Source organism: Prunus mume, linkage group LG2 (assembly GCF_029339155.1).
Source record: "Prunus mume cultivar Tortuosa linkage group LG2, ASM2933915v1, whole genome shotgun sequence".
NCBI classification, from domain to species: Eukaryota; Viridiplantae; Streptophyta; class Magnoliopsida; order Rosales; family Rosaceae; genus Prunus; species Prunus mume.
Window position 1 is genome coordinate 18,279,414 of NC_142699.1, and position 16,163 is coordinate 18,295,576.

Here is a 16,163-nt window from a genome sequence, read left to right on the forward strand (position 1 = left end):
TTAGGAGAAGTATAAAAGCACAATTTTTACCAAGAAGTAAAATCTATGTCCATTTTAAACAAGAAAACAAGGAAAAAAACTTCCTACCTCTTCACCTCCCCCTCTCCTTGTTAAAAAATGAAGAGTACCTCTTCATCCCCCTCTCCTTGAAAAAATGAAGAGTAATTTTTGAAGTTCCAAGCGATTGATAAGACATAAGATGATAATATTAAAAAGCATTTTTTCTGTTTGGGTCACACCATCACATAACGTTACTAATCTCAGTTTTATGATATAGGTGGACTTGATATTTTGTGGATCTAGAACAATATTAATAAATAAATACATATTATTATTATAATATGAGTGAATGTCAAATGATTTATCGTGAATATGAATATGGATCGATGATTTATTGTATATGCCTATATTACTTATTCTTATTACTTTGAAATTAAAAAACACTTTAAAGTCTCTAAGAGCAATAATAATAACCAACCAAGAAAAAATCTAGCAAAACAAGAAAAAAGAATACAAATTTATAAATAAACCCAATCCTAGACATGTCTTTATAAAAAAAACCCAAGCATTATTTAAACATAGAAACAGACCCAAAATCAACCCCAAAGTCAACTTTTTGGGTGTGTTTATAAATGGGTTTTGAGTGTGTGTAATGATGAGTTTTGGGTGTGTTTATATGTTTAAATAGTGCTTGGGTATTTTTATAATTTCAACCCCATTTTGGGTGTTTTAGTGAAACTCCCAAAAAAGAAAAACACCAACCAAGAAAGGGAACAGAAGAAGCATTAAAACACATCACTATTGGGCTAGGGCTTGTGAAGCCCCAACACAAGTTCTGTTCCTCAGCTCTAATCTGAAGACGCCCAAAGGCTAAGAGCTAGCTTCTGTACACATGGGCCTAAAACAAAAGGAACCATAATACGATAGTTTCTCGACTCTCTCGTCCTCTCTCTCTCTCTCTCTCTCTCTCTCTAACAGATTGTCGAATCAGACGCAGCCGGCGGGAAGGGCACTGAGATCGGTAAGACCGTTTTCGCTTATAAGTTTCATCGATTTCCTCTTAGTAAATGCAAACATTTTAAGAATTTCTTTTTTCAATCAATTGGGGTAACTTGATTTTTGGCATCTGTTTGTTTTCCGAGGAAACTAAGGAAAGTAAGACAACCCCCCCAAAAAAATAAAAAAAAACTAAATTAATTAATTTATGTTTTCCTTTCCCGGAAATGAAGAGTAATTCAGCTGAAGCAATGCCTTACTCTATCGCTCGCACGCACGCACGCTAGTTCATTTTTAATTGTTATTATTTCCTTGGTCATAAAATAAGTACGCAGTTGTTGATTCATTTTTCTCATTTGGAATTTTAGTAGCTAAACAGAGCCCTAGAGTTACTGATTCTGGAATCTCAGAATTCATCGTCGTGTTTTTCATTTTCTTTTAAACGATTTTGGTATTTTCTGGATTTGGATTCTAGGGTTTGATTTAGATCTCGCGGTGTTGATCTGATGCTTTTCTCAATTATGCTCCACTGAATACCTTGGGAATCATAGGAATCGAAGTAAAGAATTGAAACCGAAATGAGAATATAGTGGTTCTGTTAATTATTGTAAGATTATGCATTTTTTCTAGTTTCGCAGTTCCTGTGAACCATGGGTGGGTGGTCATATAGACCGTTGGTTATATCTGCAAATTTTGCTTACTTTAAAATACTATTAGTTATAGTTACTGATTTTTTAGAAACGCATTTGCATATGCCCATTTATGTGTTGGTTGGTATTTATTGTTTTTTAATTATAAAGGTACTTATTGTTTTACATATATAATTTAGTAGCTGCATTAATGGGTCTTAATACATATCATTTACTTGTAGTACTTATGTTATTTTCTTTTGGTGTTTGAAGGTTCTAAAAAAACTTTGATTTACAATGTCTATGGTTGATGAACCGCTATACCCAATAGCCGTTCTCATAGACGAGCTGAAAAATGACGACATCCAGCTACGGTTGAACTCAATCCGCAGGCTATCTACCATTGCACGTGCTCTTGGGGAAGAACGAACCCGTAAGGAGTTAATCCCCTTTCTGAGCGAAAACAATGATGACGATGATGAGGTACTTCTTGCAATGGCAGAAGAGTTGGGGGTCTTCATTCCATATGTTGGGGGAGTGGAGCATGCACATGTTTTGCTCCCACCCTTGGAAACCCTTTGCACTGTCGAGGAAACCTGTGTGAGGGACAAGGCTGTGGAGTCATTATGTAGGATTGGGTCTCAGATGAGGGAGGGTGATTTAGTGAACTGGTTTATTCCTCTTGTGAAGGTTAGATAACTTATTTTCTTCTATGTTCAAAATTTTATTAGTTTTTAACATTTGATGCCTTGTTTTAGTTCTAACCTCTATTTCCACGTGCCTAACCACTGGGCTAGCCCTCAAATTATTTATGGAGAGACATGCCTTTTATATCTTTAAATCTATGCCATGTGGATACTTTTAAGTGCTTTGCACTGGTGACATTGACATGAAAACATCAATTCATCAGTGTCCTGCACATGTCTATGTGCATTCATTACAATGCTCTGTAGTTTTCAATCCTTTCACCCTCAGCAAATCCTTTGTTCAATGCGTATTGTATTTTTTTTCTTTTTCAATCAGAGGTTGGCAGCTGGTGAATGGTTTACAGCTCGAGTATCTGCATGTGGGCTTTTTCATATTGCCTACCCTAGTGCACCAGAGACATTGAAGACGGAACTGCGGTCAATTTACAGTCAGTTGTGTCAAGATGACATGCCTATGGTTAGAAGGTCTGCTGCAACAAACCTGGGGAAATTTGCAGCAACTGTCGAACCTGCTCATCTGAAGACTGATATCATGTCCATATTTGAGGATCTTACACAAGATGGTAATTTAATGCTCACCTTGTTTTCTCGCCATCTATATTTTGTAATTCTATTAATTTGGTTAGAGTGTTTTGTCTGTACTTTAAGAAGTTGGGTGTTATTATTTCTGTCTTCACATTCTCAGTTTTGTAATTCTATCAATTTTGTTAGAGTGTTTTGTCTGTACTTTAAGAAGTTGGGTGTTATTATTTCTGTCTTCACATTCTCAGTTTTGTAATTCTATCAATTTTGTTAGAGTGTTTTGTCTGTACTTTAAGAAGTTGGGTTTTATTATTTCTGTGTCTTCACATTCTCAGTTTTGTAAATCTATCAATTTGGTTAGAGTGTTTTGTCTGTACTTTAAGAAGTTGGGTTTTATTATTTCTGTGTCTTCACATTCTCATTGTCTCTTTGAGTTCAAAGTTGGAGTTCTCACAATTTTTTCATCTCAGATCAAGATTCTGTTCGACTTTTGGCTGTTGAGGGCTGTGCTGCTCTTGGAAAGTTGTTGGAGCCTCAAGACTGTGTTGCACATATCCTTCCTGTTATTGTTAACTTCTCTCAGGTAAACCTATTATTTAGAATGTCGAGTTTTGGTTTCTGAATATTTTGTGCAGGTTTATGTCCAGAATTTGCTACTTTTATATTGCTAGCATGGTTTTCATGGTTATATTCATCCTATTTTGTCATAAAAAGGCTGAATGGATGGTTAAGGCATGTGTTTGGAAGCTGTTGGTCATGACACTGTGGAGTGTCACTGACAGTTTTGTGTAACCAAAAATATATCAATGAATTTTGTGTATCTTGACATTTTTTCTTATCTCTGAACAGGATAAGTCTTGGCGTGTGCGTTACATGGTTGCAAATCAACTATATGAGCTTTGTGAAGCTGTGGGGCCTGAGCCTACGAGGTATTTATTGTCATACTGCAGCCATGTGATAAAGATAGTTGAGATCAGTTATTTGACCAGACATTTGTCTGGCTAATTTTTGTTTAGCTAAGTCACACTTCCCATCTGTAGTGGCTTATTTATGGCCCTTGATGTTTTTTTTTTTCCTTTTGAAATATTTGATATATGGCGGTTGTATTTGAAGGACGGACTTGGTTCCTGCTTATGTGCGGTTGCTTCGAGATAACGAGGCTGAAGTACGTATAGCAGCTGCTGGCAAAGTTACTAAGTTTTGTCGGATTTTAAGCCCAGAACTTGCAATTCAGCACATTCTTCCATGTGTGAAGGTATGCATGCTTTAATGAAAAGTTTTTCCTTTCTTGGTGCTGTTTGCTGTTGGCTGTAATTTATACTTTATTTTGTATTAGCCATTCAATACTTCTCAATGCCCTTTGCAGGAGCTGTCATCAGATTCTTCCCAACATGTCCGGTCTGCTTTGGCTTCAGTTATAATGGGAATGGCTCTTGTATTAGGAAAGGTGAGAATGTCATGTGGTTAGTGCAGTTTTTATTTCCAAGGGAAGAACTCCATAATTGATCATTACATATAATAATGGCGGTATATTGGATTTGGTTTTTTCAATTAAAAAAGAGTTTGACAAATCAATGAACTGAAGCTGATATGAGGTGTATATGACTTTTACATTAAATGAATGGTTTTGATTGGATGGTTGGTGGAGCTGAATATGTGTTGGATAGTCCATACATCTGTGAAGAAGTTGGGAGGAAAAAAAGAAGAGATGTGTATCTGGTCCATATCTCAAATTTAAATTCAGCTAACTAAATGGTATGAGTCAATGAATCTCAAAATTACATTCTTTTCAAATTAAATGACATTGTTGAAGATTGACTCTGAAATCTGCATGCCGAGGAGGGCTGCTTGATGTAAAATATAAACCGTTTCTCAGGTTTTTGTTATACATCGCATAGATTTGGCCTGCAAATTAGCCCCTGAGATAGATGGAGTGTTCTTTCTGGCTTTTGTTTTTTGTTTGTTTTTTCTTTCTTTCTGGTTTGTGCTTGGATGAGATAGTCAATTGGTTTAGTCTCAATCCCGCAACGAATCTTTCAATCTTATGATAGCGTTGTCTGATTAATTGCATTACTTGCATGCATCTCATTATGCAGGATGCTACAATTGAGCAGCTCCTTCCCATTTTTCTTTCGCTTCTGAAGGATGAATTTCCGGATGTGCGCCTTAATATCATTAGCAAGCTTGATCAAGTGAATCAGGTCAGTTCAGGACCGAGAAAGTAAATGCCGGTGCTAATTACATTATATTCTCAATTTTCCCCCGTGTCTCCTTCGATGATTCTTTACATGCTTTTAAACACAAAGTTTTCAGACCTTACTATTTGGGCCTTTTTGGCTGTTCCCTATCAAAAGATGAGTGGTTAGACCTTTTTAAGAGAATGCTCAAGCATGTCATTCTTGCAGGTTATTGGAATCGATTTGCTATCTCAATCCTTATTACCAGCCATAGTTGAGCTTGCGGAGGATAGACATTGGAGGGTTCGGCTCGCAATAATAGAGTACATACCTTTGTTGGCAAGTCAGCTGGGTGTAGGATTCTTTGATGATAAGCTTGGTGCCCTTTGCATGCAGTGGCTACAGGATAAGGTTAGTGTATTCCTACCTTTCAAATACATGTCAGTTCATGATAAGCCTTGGAGGGAAGTTAAATTGTTCGTTTTTTCCTTTCAAGCTCGCATCTGTATCAAGTTTTATCAACTTCCTACCCATCTCATCTCTCTCTCCACCCCAAAAAAAAAAAAAAAAAAAAGGAAGGAAAAAAGGAGAAAGAACTTGTATATGTGCATTAGTGATTTTTGTTTATATATATATATATATATATATATATATATATAAAAAGCATTAGTAATTTTGATCTAATCTTGGTACATATTTCTCTGTTTTATCATCTTTGATATCCGTTGCAAGTTTTTCCGTCTAATTATCATATTTGGGATCTATTGCAGGTCTACTCAATTCGTGATGCTGCTGCTAACAATTTGAAACGTCTTGCAGAAGAGTTTGGCCCAGAATGGGCAATGCAGCATATTATTCCACAGGTTTGTTTATTTTCTGGTGCCCTACCACATTTTTGACTTCGCAGCTTTCTGTTCTTCTAGTTTTAAGTTGTGTATCTTATCTTTATACTTCTGACCAAAAAAAAAAAAAAACTTTATACTCTACTCTTTAAAAGAACTGGGAATTTACGTCATTTGGGCAGGTTCTGGAGATGATTGACAATCCACACTATTTGTATCGAATGACAATTCTACGTGCAGTCTGCCTCCTTGCCCCGGTTATGGGTTCAGAAATCACATGTTCAAAACTGCTGCCAGTGGTTGTCAATGTGTCAAAGGACAGGTATATATACTCTATGATCTGTGCGTACCAAATATTAGAGATATGATTTAGCAGAGTTATTCTGTTTTGCTGGCCTGAATTCTTATGTTTCCCCTTCAGGGTTCCCAACATCAAATTTAATGTAGCAAAGGTGCTGCAGTCCCTTATCCCCATAGTTGATCAGTCTGTAAGTATCTACACCTGAATCTTGACAATTTCATTTCTGAATGTTTTATGTAATTTGTTATTCCAATGTTCAATTTATGTTTCTTCTGACTGGGGCATGAAAATTGCTGTGATCCAGGTGGTGGAGAAGACAATTCGGCCCTCTTTGGTTGAGCTGAGTGAGGACCCAGATGTTGACGTCCGATTTTTTGCTAACCAGGCACTTCAGGCAATTGATCATGTCATGATGTCAAGCTAGCCAGGATTCTTTACACTCTAGGAGATGTTGATTGCATATGTTTAAAACGAAGGCATCATTTCTACGTATCATCAGAGTAGTTTATATGTTCTTGCTGGAGCGTCTGAGTAAGTGTGCTAGTATTTTGTGCCTAACATGCGGAACCGTTTTGAGTTGCCTAAGTTTATGCAATATTTAGTTCCCGTCGTATATGGGGAAAATGTGTAATATTAGCTTCCAGATTTTCTTTGTACTCTTCTGCAAATTGTTTCTTGTCTTCATCGGTAGGAAGATAAATATTGTCTTAGAATTGAATTGAAGAACCGTATTATTTTGTTGGTGAATATATTCCATATTTTTTTTTCTTCGTAATATTTAATATTTGTTGGTGCTTTCAAAACGAGTTTGGGTACTTTCAAATCTCCGTTCATCTCCGTTAAAGAGAAAAACTAACCTATTCTTTGTTTCATGTACCTTTTTATCTATCATGTTACGGGAGACAGAGAGTTAGGTGTATGAAACATGTTGCGTAGAAGTTTTACTCGCTGGTTAGATTGGTACTTGAAGCTTTTCTCAGTATCGTGATTGATAGAAAATAATTTTAATTAGTGAATTATAATTGGATTCGCTTTAAGTTGATTGTCAACACACAGACCACGAATTTGCAATGATAGGAGCGAACCAAGGACAATACCTGTTATATTTCATGTTCATTTAATGAGGGATGCTTTTTTTGGGTGGTGCCAGTCTGAGCTGCCAACCCACGTGGAAAGGATCCTAGTTTGGTGACCATTTCCTAGAGAGAGAGAGAGAGAGAAAAAAAAAAAAAAAAAGAGAGGCCAAACGGTGGCACTTGTCTTGTGTTTAATTCCTCCACGGCTCTCCATGATGCAGACGTAAATGGAATATTATGTATTCTCACCAATAGAGTACAAAACAAAATTATAGTGTTGCTAGCATTCCCCCGTATCCCAGTTGCCATCAACCTTTTCTCCTCTCTCTTCCAACGACAACCCACCACCTTGTCAACGTCCACGCCCCAGCCACTTTCCCTACCCACACCTCAAGACCCCGATTCCGTAAGCCAAGACCCACCACCGCACCCTGATTCTCTCTCTCTCTCTCTCTCTCTCTCTCTCTCTCTCTCTCAAAGAACAACCCATACCCACAACCAACTCCCAGCAACATCTCCCAAGATCTTCCACCCGACTACACTACCCCATGCCGTTTTGCTTTACAAGTATTTATTTTTTCAAATGTTATGTTTTAATATTTTTAAGTTAATTTCAAAAAAGTTCATAGGTTTTTGAAAAACCAAGATAGACACACACGATATGATAATGTAATGAATTGATCAGAGAGAGCCGTTAAAAGTTAAATATGGGGGTTGAAGCATTTGCAGCCTATACGACCGATGGTTCGCACCTGCTGGCCCCCCAACCACCAAATGAAAACGAGAAGCTTCGTTTTACTGCATATAACTAATTAGCTAGCTGCTGGGTTGGGTTGGGTGCACATGCAAATGCGCATATGATTGAAGTCTTATATATACAGCCATAAAACAATACTATATATTACATTTAAGCTTAGCATTCAAGTCCAGCTCTCCATGCATGATCTTCACGATATGGAAGTAGCAGAAGAAAAAGTAGGAGAACGAAAGAGAAATAAGCCATTGCCATCCAAACTCAGGTATTTCATAGACATATGATGTGTTATGTGTACTCTATAATTAATTAATAATATAGTATTGTCTCTGCGCTGGCTACATGATTAACTACCTTTTTCTAGCATTGAACCTAAAGAACATACATTATTTGTTTCTGCAGAAAAGGATTGGGCAGTAATTTCATGTGGAACACTCATTTGAGCAAGAATGTATCACTACTTTTAATGGACGGAGGGCACCATCTGCAGCCCCATGAAGAAACCTCAACCACGAACCTTCACGAGGGGCCATTGTGGGAGAGGGCATGTATGGCCTTCGTCAATCACTTACACTTTCATGCTTAAGAGGACATCATTATATAATTTGTTTTCATCAGAATGTACAGGTTTTGGCCACGAAGTATGTATAATGTATGTATGATGATCCCCAGCTAGCTATAGGCATGAGCGCATACCAATTGATTCTTCAATTAAAATAGGTCATTTTACTTATGCACATTTCAGATTGTATGAGAAGTATTTCATTTTCTTTTCTGGTTGTAACCAAAACATTACAAGGGATCGATATTTTACCTAATTTACGCATTACCATTACCATTTGAGAATCATCATGAATTAATTTTTCAGTACTCCATGTATGAGCATTAACATTATGAAAAGGACAAGACAAGTCCCCACCATAAGAACAAGAACGTATATGATGATAGAGACGATAAGAAGCCCTCCTAGTACGGACTGATTTAGATGACAGCCAGCTAGTAATGACCTGGTTTCTTCGTCTTTTCCCAACGTTTTACACAATTCATTCTGATAAGAAGAAGAAAAAAAGTAAAAAGCTTTTACACAAATAGGAGAGAGATAGGAGAGAGAGAGAGTTATATACATATATGCATATATATATCTACTAATTATAATTAACAAAGGCCTTAATATGAGTTATCATTTCATGGGATCGAGTTTTCGAGAGCTGAGACTTATCTAGAACCTGAAATGCATGCCCAACACCTTTGTACACCACACACTCCACCTTCATCTTACCAGCTCTGTTGCTGTTATGATCCAATGCACAACAAAACTCTATGTTTCTATCTTTCAATATATCCATCTCTGAAATGCAAACCATGGTAGCCCAAACAGCCCTTAGAGAGCTAGCACTCTTCAAAGGGTTGCACCATGGATGGTCGCGATTAGCGCCACATGGCAGTGCCAATCTCCAGTAAGTATCAGAGGCTGCCAAGCTCAACGCAGACCTAGGTTGCTTCTCCATATAGTACTTCTCGGAACTTGTTCTTGCCTCTCCCCCGAAAAATGGTTGCAGCAAAATTGTACCCTTAATAGTTAAAGGCTTAATTAAGCTTGAAATAATAATTTGTTCATCACATGGACCGTCAGAAATAATATTGCAAAGTCTTGTGGCCACATTATGGGCTATATTGGCACCCGCACTGTCCCCCACTAGGAAAATTCTAGTAAAGTCACACTGCCTTGACCACCATTTATTATTAGCTCCACGTTGACTTAGAGCTTGTTGCTTTAGCCACAAAAGGGCCTTCAACCCATCTTCATATGCTGCTGGGAGTGGGTGCTCAGGGACCAGTCGATAATTCACAGACATGATTAAGCAACCGGCTTTGGCTGCTAGCTTTGCTAAGAATTCATGGTAACAACTCCAAGCGGCTGAGCCAACACAAAACCCACCTCCATGGAAATAGACTAGCAAAGGGAGCTTGTTGTCATTTCCATGGCATTTGGGAACATAGAAACGTGACCAAATGTTTGTGAACTTGTCAATGACCACGTCCCTGGATGTCACGCCTAGCTCGGGAGCCACTGCGGTTGCGACACATGGAACAATATGGAGTCTCTCCACATGTCCATCTTTGTACACTTTAATAAGCCCTTCAATTTCCTCAATCACATTCCCATGTTGTTGGTCATGCTCATGAGGGTTGGTTTTTGGGTTGAAACTTGGATCTAAGGTGATAGCAGCCATTGATCGCTTTGCTCTCATATGAAGAATGTGAATGAAAACTTTGGAGAGATAGCACAAAACTTTGAATAGAGTTTTGGGCAGTTAAGGAAACGTTTGTGGCTCTGCGTTCCTTAAATAGATGATGAAAACGCGAAAATGATAAGGTAAGGAAACCTAAAGTTATGGGGTAGCTAAAGAGAGGAAGAGAGATGAACCCATCTTATCCTGCCAAGTGGGCAATTGGGTCACTGCCACATGTCTTCACGTGGATCTAGTGTAGTATAGGGGCCATGGGAGTGCCTTTGGTAACCCAGTTGATTAACTAAATACAAATTTATAAATAAACTCAATCCTAGTGTATTTATAAAAAAACAGATTTTAATAGAAACAAGTATTAATTTTTGAGTGTGTATAATGATGGGTTTTGGGTGTGTTTATAAAGTGTTTTGGATGTTGGGTTTTTTTATAATTTCAACCTTCATTTTGTGTTTTAGTGAAACTCCCTTAACTAAATTGTCAGTAATCAAGTATTAATTTTCTTCATCGGTAAGTCATAAGTACATTGTAATGTTAACTACCCATTAATCAGATACATATTAAAATTAATTAGTTGGGTTTAATTCAAATCAATGAGAATAATTTTCACATAGACATCATATGGTTGACCTTTGACTATAATTACACCATTATGTTTTCTTATACAGCTGGGCTTGGAAACAGCTTTTCCTTTTAGAATATGTGCATGACATTGTTAGACATTTTAAAGCGACAATGCTACAGCATTAGGGAGTTGAGTGGAATCAAAGCACTAGCTAGCTAGAGGGACCTCACTTTTCGTTGCCTCCCAATACCATCTTTTCAACGGCACTGTTTTTAGGGACATTATTCTTCCACCAAGGCAAAAGTAGAACCAGAGCATTATTAATCTTGAAAATTAACTCCTCCCATTTCCATATATGTTAGAATCCCCCTCCCCTTGTGTTTCAGCACGTCCATGGAACATGCACCTGTGTAAGTCATCAGTGGATCTTTCCATGGTCAAAGGTTTTTGGCTTATCAAATGTCACATAAATTTTTATCATGAGACCCACTTTGAAAAGGATCTTAATGGGAAATTTCTGAAGAATATGGTACATGTATGTTGTCAGTTTTTACAAACAAACATGGAGCATCAGTTGGGGATAAGAGAATAATTGCACTAGCCGGCTGATTGTTCTTGATCGTGCAATTGTACCTTCCTACTACCTAATACGTCACACCAAAATTTGTACAATATTCATTATCAAAACAAGAATTAGTAATGCTGAGTTGAGAATACACCGTTTGAAAGTAATGTTACGGACACCAATTCTTTTAATAATTTGTTGTTTACCAAACCGATAATGACATAGGAATTCATGTCATGTTACAAATTCTATATTTCAATGCGAACATCTTTGAGAAAATTATTGGCAAAATTAAACACAAATAAATTACTGTTACAAATTACATTAACAGTATAACAATTGGCTTTGAATCACAATTTGCTGTGTGTGGGTCTAGTTAGCGCGTCATGCCAGACTGAAGCTGTGGAGGCAATGGCGATGGCGATGCCATTGTTGCAGCCAGTCGTTTCTCCCTTTCGACGTTGCCATGCCAACCTATGGACATGTCAAAGCCCTGGTTCTGAAGCTGCCTATACTCTTGGCACAAAGCACATTCCTCGCAGCAAAAATGGACGCAACAATCTGTGCAGGGCCTCTCCTCCAACAAATATTGCCCTCTCAGTTTGGATCGATAGAAGCACGAATACAAGCACGAGCAACCCACCAAACACAGCATCAAACTGTAAATAGTCCCGCTTACTCCACAAGCTGCATGCATATCCACATTTAAATTGGATCATATGCATGCAAATTGCGACAAACACATATACTTATTTATATTTCATGGTATGGTAGAGATATAATTAATAAAGGAAAATAAAAACATACAAGTTGATCCCCTGTCCACAATTTCTGCAACGCGTCCAAATGTCACACATGGACACCAACACGTCAAGCAACCTATACACAGAAAAAATTGATAAACTATTATTATTGACAAACATTCGTTAAAGTTTTACTTTGGCAGTAAAAGATAAATTGATAAAAATGCGACATGGCACTTACAACTGCTAACATCTTCACAACAGTTGCAGAGCCCAGTGGACCAAGGCACTGGGGAATGAGGAGTATTATTGCTGATAATGATCGGATCAACCGGAATGCCGGTGGCTGTGAGAGGCGGCACTGACGGGCCCTGTCTGGCCAGAGTGACAGACTCTTTCTGTAACTCAGCCATGCCCATATGCTTTTAAAGATCAATGATCTCCACATACATATATAAATATGCGTGTGAATCAAAGAGATATATAGTTTCATAATTAACCAACGTGCCTCTTCGTAATAAACAGTTAATTGGATGAAGGGATATGTAAGTTTTCAAAATCCCTGATTAATTTCCTTTTAAGCACTATTAGATTTGGGTAGTTTGTGATTTTTCTTAATTAATTACGTGTGTTAATGATTAATTAACAACCTCCAAACAGAATTAAGCCTTCTGCACTATTTAACTTCAAGAACCGTATTACCCAGAAAAACATCTCAACTTGGAACAAGTCATCTAAAACATTTTTTTTAAGCGTGACATTTTCCTGGTACCATCCTTCCTCGTTGACCAAATTAATCTATGTTTAATTTCCGTTAACGTCTTTTACTACACTACAGAATTTTGGATTGGATCTACTACGTGGCGAGGTGAGATGAGTTGAGACTTCTGACCTTTGATATGATATAATATCTCTAGCTTTCGCACTAGTTTCATATATTTTTCGTGTTAGAATTATTCACCTTTCATTTTGATAATTTATTTCGAATGAAGCATAATAATTTCCAAGAAATGAATCCCCTTGTAATACGGTGTAGTACGTAGGGCTCTTCTAGTGATAATCTGAACCCCATTTTTTCTTATAAATCTGTGGTGCCATAGCATATAGATAGGTCATCGGCCATTCAAGAATTTGTTTTTCTGTCGGTAACAATGACTTCATATAACTCCAATTCCAAATTGGCTCAACCTGAAAAGCAACTTCCTCAAGGGCAATGGTCCACTGGCCTTTTCGATTGTTTGGACGATCGTTCTAACTGTACAAATTTTTCTTTCTCTTTTTCTTTTTCTTTTCGTTTTGCTTCTTCGTGACTGACGTTTCTTCTTCATATTTCATTTTTTTGAAGGTCTTCTCACTTGCTTCTGTCCATGCATCACCCTCGGGCGGATTGCGGAGATTGTTGACAGGGGAACTACATGTAATTAATTATCAAAAAAACCCTACTCAATATGTTAATTGTTCATTAAAATGTTTGAGTAAAAATAGTGACTAATTAAGTAATATATATACTTGGCATGCAGCTCGTGGGATGGCTAGCCTCAACTCCTACGCAATGGGGTCTATTGGCTGTGGGTGGCTATATTCTGGAAAATATCGAGCCAAGTTGAGAGCAATGTTTTCACTACCAGAAGAACCATGCGGTGATTTTGTGCTCCATGGCTGCTGCTGTGTCTTTTCTATTTGTCAGGAGTACAGAGAACTCAAAAATCATGGAATCGATCCCTCCATAGGTAACTCACAACCCAACCTAAATTTAGAAATTGATATATGGGCTCAGAACAACCTTATCTTTTTCAAAGTGATATTTGGGCTTGGACCCTCCTCACTTGTTGGGCGTACGAAAACTAATCCCATGCCCAAATAAACACTGGGAGCAGCTGATTACGATTAGGTTCAAATTCGTGCCCCATCAATCATGGTGGTGTGCTTTGCAAATAGGAAAACACAATTATTCTTATTATTATTTTTCTGGGTGTCAAATTTTCCACATATAAAAGTGATCATGAATCTTATTGCTGTGCATGGTTGTTTTCAAGGGTGGCAAGCTAACGTTGAGAAGTGGAACCGGAAGGGATCAAGCCCCCGATTGTCGAATCGGGCATGGATCGTTAATTCACTACCGTCTTATGTTAAAAATTTATTATGAGTTTGGTTTAGAGTTTGCTTATCAGATTGATCATTTGCGAGTATGTATTTATGTTCATTCTCATTATGTGACCGCCAAAAACTTTCGTACATGTATTATTATGTATGTATTGAATTTATGTGCTTGGCTGCTCTTTTTTGTTACTTTATGCGTCTTAAGCTACCCATTTATGTCTTGACCAAAAAAAAAAAAAGCTACCCATTTATGTCCTCTTGTGCTACATATCAGCAAAGCAGGGCCCTTGTTTACGTGTGCAAATTCTCTGAATCACCTTTCATGGAAAACTTTCTAATTTTGACGTTAGCAAAATTAATTATCCCAAGTCATTATCGTCGACTTGCATGAACAAGGCAGAGGAATTTAACAAGCTTACAGAATAGACATGTGCCGACGTACGGACAGAGACAGATTCTTGGACTTGGATTCATTTGGAGACATGACAAATATGCTGATTATCTCCATCATTATTGACCGCAAACAAAGTATTTTCTGTTGTCCAAATTCTTCTATATATAAAATCTAAAAGTTACTCTTTTTCTGCAACCCAACCCAAGACACCATTCATTTCCTTCACAAATATCCCTACTTTCAAGTTTTGTCACAGAATCTGGTTTCTGTCTTGAAATTCAAAATGGAGGTGATGAGCCCAAAATCCAGTCTTGAATTTGATGATGGTGGTGCTTATGTTGATGATGACGTATTTTTTGCCGATATCACACGGCAGATTTTGATCTTGACCGCAGACGATGAAGATTTTCCTAAGCCCAAAACTACAAGCTCATTTAGTACTAATGTCACCAAACGTAGCTTTGATATCCCAGCTCCTGATTCATCATCACTTGGGTATATCAGTTGGTTGGGAAATAAGAACACTGATTGCTCAGTTCCAGCTTCGCTTTCAAAACAGTGGGAAAACAGCAATGGGACTGGAGTTTTTATCCCACAGGCTGTAAATCCAAGAAGCAATTACAAGCCAAGTACTTGTTCTCATCCTTTCTTATGATTTTTCTTTTTCTATAAATTTTTAAATGAAGAAAATTGGGTTTTATTTAATCAATTGATTCAGTTCAATGACTAATGTTTTTTTGGTCCCTAGCAGGAAGGATGAATAACAACACAAGAATTTACAAGCGGGTGCAGAGCAAGCAGTGATGAAAACAAGTTTTGACCTTTTCATGGATCCAAAAACCTCAGATAGATGCTGTCTCACCCACAACGTTTCTACTAACAATTCAAAAATAAACGGAACACAAACATCATGTTGTAAAGAAAAATGTAGGGTGACAATCAAATTTCATTGTGTTATTTCACCTTCATGTTAAGTACGAATTAATTGTAACTTATTCTTTTCTTTCACTTAGTCTATCTATTAATCATGTCGTCTGGGCTAAACTCGAGTGATAATGATGCAATTTTTCAAATAAGGTCCCATTTGGTTCATGAAAAAGGAGGCTTGAGGATGGAGAAGCAATTACTTTTCCATGTTTGGTAAGTCCGAGCATGGGAAATCGTTGCTTGCACATAGAAAAGTATGGAAAGAAAATGAAACCCTCCTATCCTCTTAGGTTTTGTTTTCCTCCTCATGGGAAAATTGGGAAAATGAGCTAATATTAAATACACATTTTTCATGATCATATTGTCCCTATTAACAATTTAAAATTACAATAGAGTATAAAATACTTTCTTTTTTTATTTGATTTCATATGAGTATAATTGAAAAATTAAACTAACTTTGCTTTACATTCTTACACAAACCAAACAATGAAATGAAATAAAGTAGGTATTTCTTGATTACTTTCACTGTATTACTAAACATGAAAAAGGAATCTCCATTTCCCATCCTTTGAAAAATGACATGAGAAGTGATTTTCCCTCAAATCCGTGCTGTGAA

General features: G+C 37.2%; 5 protein-coding genes across 6 annotated transcripts; 3 read left to right on the forward strand and 2 right to left on the reverse strand.

The window, feature by feature from the left end:
- The first annotated feature begins 815 nt into the window (after nt 1–815).
- On the forward strand, nt 816–6,949 carry LOC103341455 (uncharacterized). Its single transcript, XM_008244977.3, has 13 exons — nt 816–1,021; nt 1,899–2,315; nt 2,649–2,895; nt 3,325–3,437; nt 3,704–3,783; nt 3,968–4,109; nt 4,221–4,301; nt 4,951–5,055; nt 5,260–5,442; nt 5,802–5,894; nt 6,056–6,195; nt 6,295–6,361; nt 6,479–6,949. Exons 2-13 carry the CDS (start codon nt 1,923–1,925, stop codon nt 6,596–6,598), a joined length of 1,764 nt encoding a protein of 587 aa, XP_008243199.1. The 5' UTR covers nt 816–1,021; nt 1,899–1,922; the 3' UTR covers nt 6,599–6,949.
- Nucleotides 6,950–9,067: 2,118 nt separating this feature from the next.
- Nucleotides 9,068–10,342, reverse strand: LOC103341454 (alpha/beta-Hydrolases superfamily protein). Its single transcript, XM_016796540.2, has one exon. The coding sequence runs from the start codon at nt 10,254–10,256 to the stop codon at nt 9,150–9,152; it is 1,107 nt and encodes a 368-aa protein (XP_016652026.2). The 5' UTR covers nt 10,257–10,342; the 3' UTR covers nt 9,068–9,149.
- Nucleotides 10,343–11,674: 1,332 nt separating this feature from the next.
- LOC103341643 (protein PLANT CADMIUM RESISTANCE 11) lies at nt 11,675–12,545 on the reverse strand. The gene is made up of 3 exons (XM_008245187.2): nt 12,368–12,545; nt 12,191–12,262; nt 11,675–12,070 (listed from the first exon to the last, which is right to left on the reverse strand). Exons 1-3 carry the CDS (start codon nt 12,543–12,545, stop codon nt 11,760–11,762), a joined length of 561 nt encoding a protein of 186 aa, XP_008243409.2. The 3' UTR covers nt 11,675–11,759.
- Nucleotides 12,546–13,102: 557 nt separating this feature from the next.
- LOC103341453 (protein PLANT CADMIUM RESISTANCE 9) lies at nt 13,103–14,415 on the forward strand. The gene is given in 5 exon segments (XM_008244975.3): nt 13,103–13,383; nt 13,472–13,543; nt 13,647–13,856; nt 14,163–14,189; nt 14,192–14,415. Coding segments are annotated over 5 exon segments (462 nt in total). The 5' UTR covers nt 13,103–13,277; the 3' UTR covers nt 14,239–14,415.
- A 54-nt stretch (nt 14,416–14,469) lies between these two features.
- Nucleotides 14,470–15,637, forward strand: LOC103341452 (uncharacterized). Of its 2 annotated transcripts, none has more exons than XM_008244973.3 (2): nt 14,470–15,249; nt 15,369–15,637. In XM_008244973.3, exons 1-2 carry the CDS (start codon nt 14,904–14,906, stop codon nt 15,422–15,424), a joined length of 402 nt encoding a protein of 133 aa, XP_008243195.1. In that variant the 5' UTR covers nt 14,470–14,903; the 3' UTR covers nt 15,425–15,637. The 2 variants fall into 2 exon arrangements, with proteins under 2 accessions (XP_008243195.1, XP_008243196.1); XM_008244974.3 differs by having other exon boundaries at nt 15,372–15,637.
- Nucleotides 15,638–16,163: the final 526 nt, after the last annotated feature.

Bases quoted from the DNA above. Each gene is read 5' to 3' on its own strand.
- LOC103341455 (XM_008244977.3), top strand. From the start codon at position 1,923: ATGTCTATGGTTGATGAACCGCTATACCCAATAGCCGTTCTCATAGAC. The intron at 3,784-3,967 runs GTATTTATTGTC...TTGTATTTGAAG, and splicing joins GTGGGGCCTGAGCCTACGAG to GACGGACTTGGTTCCTGCTT. The intron at 5,895-6,055 runs GTTTGTTTATTT...TCATTTGGGCAG, and splicing joins TGCAGCATATTATTCCACAG to GTTCTGGAGATGATTGACAA.
- LOC103341643 (XM_008245187.2), bottom strand. From the start codon at position 12,545: ATGGGCATGGCTGAGTTACAGAAAGAGTCTGTCACTCTGGCCAGACAG. The intron at 12,263-12,367 runs GTAAGTGCCATG...TTCTGTGTATAG, and splicing joins TTGTGAAGATGTTAGCAGTT to GTTGCTTGACGTGTTGGTGT. The intron at 12,071-12,190 runs GTATGTTTTTAT...ATATGCATGCAG, and splicing joins TGTGGACAGGGGATCAACTT to CTTGTGGAGTAAGCGGGACT.
- LOC103341454 (XM_016796540.2), bottom strand. From the start codon at position 10,256: ATGAGAGCAAAGCGATCAATGGCTGCTATCACCTTAGATCCAAGTTTC.
- LOC103341452 (XM_008244973.3), top strand. From the start codon at position 14,904: ATGGAGGTGATGAGCCCAAAATCCAGTCTTGAATTTGATGATGGTGGT. The intron at 15,250-15,368 runs GTACTTGTTCTC...TTTGGTCCCTAG, and splicing joins AAGAAGCAATTACAAGCCAA to CAGGAAGGATGAATAACAAC.